Below are 7,476 nucleotides of genomic sequence, written 5' to 3'. Positions count from 1 at the left end.
TTTTTTGGTCATATTACCTTTAAGTTTATGTGGAATATTCGATAAACGAACTGGTCGCTATTTTTTAGGTATACATAATCATTTATATTACAAAATAAACTATCATAAATATTTTTGAATATATTTAAATTAAATTTTTTATTTCTTTTCCTCCTTGTCCATAATACTCGATTTTTATCAAAAGGATCGATTATCCCAACAACCTATAATTGAAACATAAAAAAAAAAAAAAAATAAATAAATAAAAATGAAATGACTATGTAATATAAATTATTTTATTTTACATGACGCTTTATATACATATATATATATATATATATATATATATATATATTTAATTATATACCTCATAATTGAAATATCTTCTGTTTTCTTTATTTGAAGTTATGGCATGAGTACCAAATTGCATCACATTACAAACTTTTCTTGTCTCTATATGAATTTTTTTAATTGTAAAAAGGAAAAAAAGGAATAATATAAATTTGCTTTTTCTCATTTTCCCCCACATCATAAATAAATATATATATATATATATATAATATGTGTATGTATTTTTTTCACCCCTGTATATATTATTATTTTATTAAGAGGATACTTTTATAAAACAGTTATTTTTATATTTTATCGTCTTGATATAATTACAATTACATTATTATAAAAAAAAACAAATAAAAAAATTAAAACAAAAAATAAGAAATTATTAATGTTTTTTTATGTTTGCCTTATTATCTTAGTACATAGAATAAAATATTTTCAACTATAAGTATGTCCTTTTATGCTTACAAAATGGATATACATATAAATATATATATATATATATATATATGTATATATTTATATTATTTATATTGTACCAAATATTATTAGTAACACCTTCATTTGGTAGGTACTTTTTAGGTATACTTATAAACTTTTTACATATACCTGTACACCTTTTAAGATTTTTTTTTTCTCTTATATATATTTATAAAATTACATCCTTATATATATATAAATATTTATATATATATAATAAAATAATATATCTTTAATTGATTCTGATTCTTCCTTTTTAAACATTTGAAAAACATAACAAACTTTTATATATATATAAATATTATATAAATGGATGGTTTTTTTTTTAATTGTATATTTTTAAATCAAAAACTTTTATAAAATACAGAAAAAATAATAAATAAAATATATATAATCATTATATTTTTTAAGAGTTATTATATATATTATATATATATTATATATATATATATATATATTTATGTAAGAGTGGGAAAAATCAGTATGATTTCATAATTTTTATATGTACATAATGTGCTCATTATTTTTTAGCCATATTCATATTATATAATAAATACAATATATTATATATATAATATTATAAGCAATAGGAGTTATATTTAAGAATATATTTTCTATACAACACTTGGATATAAAATGAATAAATAATATAATATATTGTAAATATTTTATCCTATAAAATAATAACTTACCACATAAATATAATTTATATATTTATATGCATTTATTTTTTTGTAATATATTTTAATTTATATTTCCTTTTTTTTTAAAAAAAAAAAAAAAAAAAAAAGAAGAAGAATGTGGTAAAATCGCTATAATTATTACTTATATAATAATATATACAAAATTATTTTATGAAAAAATGAAAAAACACAAAACGCCATGTAAAAGAAAATATCGGCAAAGAGCTCATTGTAATCCTCTATCAGATAGTTATATAAAATATCCGAGGAACTATGAATATGTTGATTGGAGTTTACATTTTCCATTTTATTTTGACAAAAATAAAAATGAAGATGAATATATAACAAATAAAGAGAATTCAAAAGATGAACATATGATAACAGATAATATAAATAATGATAAAAGTGATAATATAAATAATGATAAAAGTGATAATATAAATAATGTGCTGTATTTAAATACAAATAAATATCCAGTGAATTATAAAATAAAAAATAAATTTAATCAATTTTATGAGAATAATAAAGATGTAACTATTTTAGATATAGGATGTGGATATGGTGGTTTATTATTTTCTTTAAGTAAAATATTTAATGATAAATTAATTTTAGGTTTAGAAATAAGAGATAAAATTACAAATTATGTTGGTGAGAAGATTTTATCTTATCGATATAATTATAATCCATATTATCATAATATATCTGTTATTCGTACGAATGTAATAAAATTCTTACCAAATTATATAAAAAAAAATCAAATAGAAAAAATCTTTTTTTGTTTTCCTGATCCTCATTTTAAAAAACATAATTGGAGAAGAAGAATTATTACTATAGAAAATTTGTCTTTATATTATCATTTATTAAAAAATAATGGTTATATTTATTTTATTACAGATGTATATACATTATACTTATGGGTCATATTTTGTTTTTCAAAATGTTCCTATTTTAAATTACTTACAAAGAAAGATTGTGAAAATGATATTTGTGTTAAGTTAATTCATGAAAGTTCAGAAGAATCAAAAAAGGTCAAAAAAAATAAACAAAATATGTATTACTGCGTCGCCCAAAAAATTTTATAAACATAAATATAAATATAAAAATGAAAAGATATTTTGATGTTATAAATAAATAAATATATATATATATATATATATATATATATTATATTTATTTATTTATTTTTTTTAAGTCATAATAATTAAGTTTTAATAAGTTATATATGAAAGAAACCTCAAAATAAAAATCCGATAACAAGCATTTATATATATGTATATTAAAACATCTTGGTATATTTTATGTACAAATATAATTAATAGTGGATATATAAAAAAAAAAAAAGAAACGGGGAAAAAATTATAATATTATATATATGTGTGTTTCATTTATATATATATATATATATATATATATATATATATATTTTATTTTTTTAAGTAATTTGTAAAATCCATGTTATGCTTATGTTTAAATAAAAAATTAAACTTTTGGTTTTATAACATTTATATTAAAAAAAGAAAAAGAAAAAGACATTTCTTCTTATTAAATAAAAATGATCTTTTAACCTTCTCTACTATATTGATCTTCTCTCAACGGATATAATTTTTGTTTATGTGGGTCCTTATGTATTACACCACAGAGACTACATTGGGCATACGTTCCATTATTTATTGATTGAATATCTTCTTTTCCTATTAACAGAAAATAATATATATGAAATGAAAGAGAATGTAATTGTATATGTAAAAAGGGCTATTACATAAAGAAAATATATATATATATATATTTATTTATTTTTCTTGTGATAAATTGTGTTTACCTATTTTATCATAAGAAGCACAATTCCCTGGATGTTTTCCAGGGCTTATACCTTTGTGAGAATAACACGATCTCATTATTAAAAAAAAAAAAAAAAAAAAAAAATTAGTACATATATATAAATATATATATATATATATATATTAAAATGCTATAATTGTGTTGTATTATTTTATTTTGAGATTTTGTAAAATAAAATATATGTAAAAATGAAAAAATAAAAAAAAAAATTAAGTATATTTTTTTGTTATTTAATTTAAATTATATTTGAAACAAATAAAAGTTTTATTGTTGAAAAAAAAAAAAAAAAAAAAAAAAAAAGGGGGGAATAGCTATTAATTATAAAGAAGAACAACAACGTAAATTATAATAACTATATATAGATAGGCACAAGTGTAAACCTTTTAAATATATAATTTTCATTTTTAACTTGTTCTTTCTTTGTGTCTTTTTTTTTTTTTTTTTTTTCTTTATTTGTTTTTATATTTTCTCCTTTATATAAATATTATGTTGTAGTGGCTTGCAACCATTTGAGCCCTTTAGCCATAACAACCTGAACATGATAAATTTTTTTTTTTTTTTTTTTTTTTAATTTTTATAAATTTAATATAAGATTTTTATATGAATTATAAAAAAAGGAAATTTTTGAAAAATACGTATTTATCATTTAGCTCTTTAATATATATACAGTTTATTTGTTAACAAAATGAAAAGAAAATAAATATACTTAAGTATTTATGTGTAGATATATTTTATTGTGGCTTATATGATTCTTTATTCATTTTTATTTTTTTTTAACACATATGCATATGCATGTTCACGTACGAAAAGTAAAAAATATAAATATAAATATATTTATATGTCATTCCATAAAATAATATTTTTTTTTATTTAAAATAAACAAATTTGGTCTCTTTTTTTTTTTTTTTTTTTTTTTTCTCAATTTGTATTCCCTTAGTAGTGCATAAGAAACTTATATAATTTTCTCCACCTTTTTTTAAGGTTACATTTTTTTTTTTTTTTTAATTATGTTACATATTAATAAAAATAATTATATCAAATAATGTATATATATATATAATATATATATAATATCTTTTAAATTAATGTATAAATAATTATATTGTAATCTTTATATTTTTCATTTTTGTTATAGCCACTTTCTTTTAAATTAAATGAATAAACTAATCATTTAGAAAAATTTAGTAAATGCTTGTATTTTTTATATAGCTTAGAAAAAATAATACACATATGTACAATAATAATTTTTTAATACACTTCTATGTGTATTTTTTATTATATATGTATATATAATAAATATATATTAATGTGTATTATTCATATAAATGTGCTAGCATGTCATGTGTTAGGCTTCTAAATAATATATAAATAATTATAAAAAAAAAAAAAAATAATTTCATACAAAAATTATTATATTTTTTTAATAAATTCCTTTAGAAAAACATATAAAAACATTTAAAAGATAAAACACTCATACTTCATAAATAAATAAATATATATATATATATATATATATATATATATATAATAAAAGATTCCATTTTTTTCTCATTAAATATAATGTTAAGATATTACTTTTATTCATCTTCTGTTAAAGTATTTTTCTTAAAATAAAATCATAAATTTATGAATAATATATAAATATATTTATTTACATGTGTGCAAATATTTTAAACTTATAAAATCATAAATTTTTATTACTTCTAAAAGTATATAATTTTTATTTTTCTTCAGTTATCAATTTTTAAAACATCAATTTTATATAATAATTATTATTTTTAAATATATACTTAAGTACCTTAAAAATTTTTTATAAAAACGAAAATATAAAAAAAAAAAAAAAAAATAAAATAATACACTATATATATATATATATATATATATATATACATATATTACATATATATAATAGAATAAATAATTCAAAATGCATTTAAAAATTGTGTGTCTGAGTGATGAAGTCAGGGAAATGTACAAGAATCATAAAACACATCATGAAGGTGATAGTGGATTAGATTTGTTTATTGTCAAAGATGAGGTACTAAAACCAAAGTCTACTACTTTTGTTAAGCTTGGAATTAAGGCAATAGCATTACAATATAAATCTAATTATTATTATAAATGTGAAAAAACTGAAAATAAAAAAAAAGATGATGAACAATCCAATATTGTAAATACAAGCTTTTTATTATTTCCTCGTAGCAGTATATCCAAAACACCACTGCGATTAGCTAATTCAATTGGACTAATTGATGCAGGTTATAGAGGAGAAATTATTGCTGCTCTGGATAATACTAGTGACCAAGAATATCACATTAAAAAAAATGATAAATTAGTACAATTGGTTTCTTTTACAGGGGAACCACTTTCTTTTGAATTAGTTGAGGAACTGGATGAAACTTCCAGAGGAGAAGGTGGTTTTGGATCGACATCCAATAATAAATATTAACATTATTTTTATATAGAAGCTAGCTGTGCATATTATATGCATATGAAAATATATATATATATATATATATGTGTGTGTATATATGTTTTTATTTATATAAAATAAATTTTTATATATTTATATATTTGTAATGATTTATTTGCTTAATAACTCAACATATAGTAAAAACTTATAGAACATAAAAGGAAAAAAAAAAAAAAAAAAAAAAAAAAATTGAACAAAAGAAAACAGGATAAACATATACATAACCAAAATTTTGTTATGAATATAACTAAATAATAATAATAATAAAAAGACACATATATATATATATTATAAAATTCACACGGTTAAAGGATTTTATTTTATTTCATTTTATTATTTTATTTATTTTTTTTTTTTTACAGCTTTTTTTTTTTTTTTTTTTTTTTTTTTTTTTTTTTTTTTTTTTTTTTTTTTTTTTTTTTTTTTTTAAAAAAAAAAAAAAAAAAAAATAAAAAAAATTAAAAAAAAAAAAAAAAAAAAAAAAAAAAAAGATACTTTCTGATTATGTTATAGAGATCTTAAAAACTTTTAAGAAATTTATAAATATAGATATATATTCATTTATTTTAAACATTATGAAAAAAATATATTTCATAATTAATTCTTTTAATACAATTATATATATAATAATAATAATAATAATAAAAGAAATAAAATAAAAATAGGTAGTTTTATATATAGAATTCGTAAAGATCTATCATTGCTTCATATAATATTATGAACAAACAAATTATTGTTATATAATTAAATATATTATTTATTATATATATATATATATATAATATATATATATTAATATATTATTATAAATGATATTATTGGTTTATAATTTTATTTTATATATGTAAATTATTATATATAATATTATATATATATATATAAAAGAACCAAATACTATGTAAAGATATAATATTATATATATTTCTAAAAATAATTATAACAATATTTGATCCATTTATAATATATATAAACCATTTCTTTCTAAAATCTTTAAAAAAAAAAAAAAACCCAATAAAAAAAAGAAGAATATATATATATATATAAAGAAAAATAAAAAGGGATATTTTTACTTTTTAATTATGTAAATATTTAAAAAAAATTGAACAAAAGAAAACAGGATAAACATATACATAACCAAAATTTTGTTATGAATATAACTAAATAATAATAATAATAAAAAGACACAAATATATATATATATTATAAAATTCACACGGTATTCATTTCAATATTATTATAATTAGGAAGTAAAATCGAAAGAGAAATTTTTTTTTTTCTTTTTTTTTTTTTTTTTTTTTTAATAATAATAATATATATTTATAAAATAAAAAATAAGAAATAAGTATATTTGTATAAATAATAAACACTTAATTTCTAATTTTAAAGGTACAAAATACAGTTTAATGTTATTATATTTGTTTTATATATCCTTCTTTTTTTATTTTTTATATTATTTTATTGTTATGAAACATAAGGGAAAACAACTAATAATGATTTATCTATAATATTAAATAATAATATAATTTATTTGTGTTTTATAAGATTATGATATGATGATTTATTCATATATCAAATAAACAATTTTATGTTTTTGCATATTTCAAAGATTTAAAGATAATTAATAATAATAATTTGTATACCTCTTAAAAGAACATATAAAGAAAAAAGAATATATATATATACATA

General features: G+C 16.3%; 4 protein-coding genes across 4 annotated transcripts in view; 2 read left to right on the top strand and 2 right to left on the bottom strand.

Moving 5' to 3' along the window:
- The window catches only part of PGSY75_1127400 (hypothetical protein), a gene marked incomplete at both ends in the record, with an annotated part of 867 nt that extends 356 nt beyond the window's left edge, over nt 1–511 (bottom strand). The window contains 2 exons of the mRNA XM_018786394.1: nt 18–203; nt 347–511. Coding sequence (XP_018641189.1) covers nt 18–203; nt 347–511 — 351 coding nt within the window. The remainder of the gene's footprint in view (nt 1–17; nt 204–346) is intronic.
- A 1,146-nt stretch (nt 512–1,657) lies between these two features.
- PGSY75_1127300 (putative methyltransferase) lies at nt 1,658–2,560 on the top strand (the record flags this gene model as incomplete). The annotated part of the gene is made up of 1 exon (XM_018786393.1): nt 1,658–2,560. The coding sequence occupies one exon, from the start codon at nt 1,658–1,660 to the stop codon at nt 2,558–2,560; it is 903 nt and encodes a 300-aa protein (XP_018641188.1).
- Nucleotides 2,561–3,038: 478 nt separating this feature from the next.
- Nucleotides 3,039–3,373, bottom strand: PGSY75_1127200 (hypothetical protein; the record flags this gene model as incomplete). Its single annotated transcript, XM_018786392.1, has 2 exons — nt 3,039–3,169; nt 3,298–3,373. The coding sequence occupies 2 exons, from the start codon at nt 3,371–3,373 to the stop codon at nt 3,039–3,041; spliced, it is 207 nt and encodes a 68-aa protein (XP_018641187.1).
- Nucleotides 3,374–5,244: 1,871 nt separating this feature from the next.
- PGSY75_1127100 (deoxyuridine 5'-triphosphate nucleotidohydrolase) lies at nt 5,245–5,766 on the top strand (the record flags this gene model as incomplete). Its single annotated transcript, XM_018786391.1, has 1 exon — nt 5,245–5,766. The coding sequence occupies one exon, from the start codon at nt 5,245–5,247 to the stop codon at nt 5,764–5,766; it is 522 nt and encodes a 173-aa protein (XP_018641186.1).
- Nucleotides 5,767–7,476: the final 1,710 nt, after the last annotated feature.

Source organism: Plasmodium gaboni, chromosome 11, assembly GCF_001602025.1.
Source record: "Plasmodium gaboni strain SY75 chromosome 11, whole genome shotgun sequence".
In the NCBI taxonomy this organism is placed as follows: Eukaryota; Apicomplexa; class Aconoidasida; order Haemosporida; family Plasmodiidae; genus Plasmodium; species Plasmodium gaboni.
Note: the sequence above shows the minus strand (reverse complement) of the source record. Positions and strands in the feature narration are given on the sequence as shown.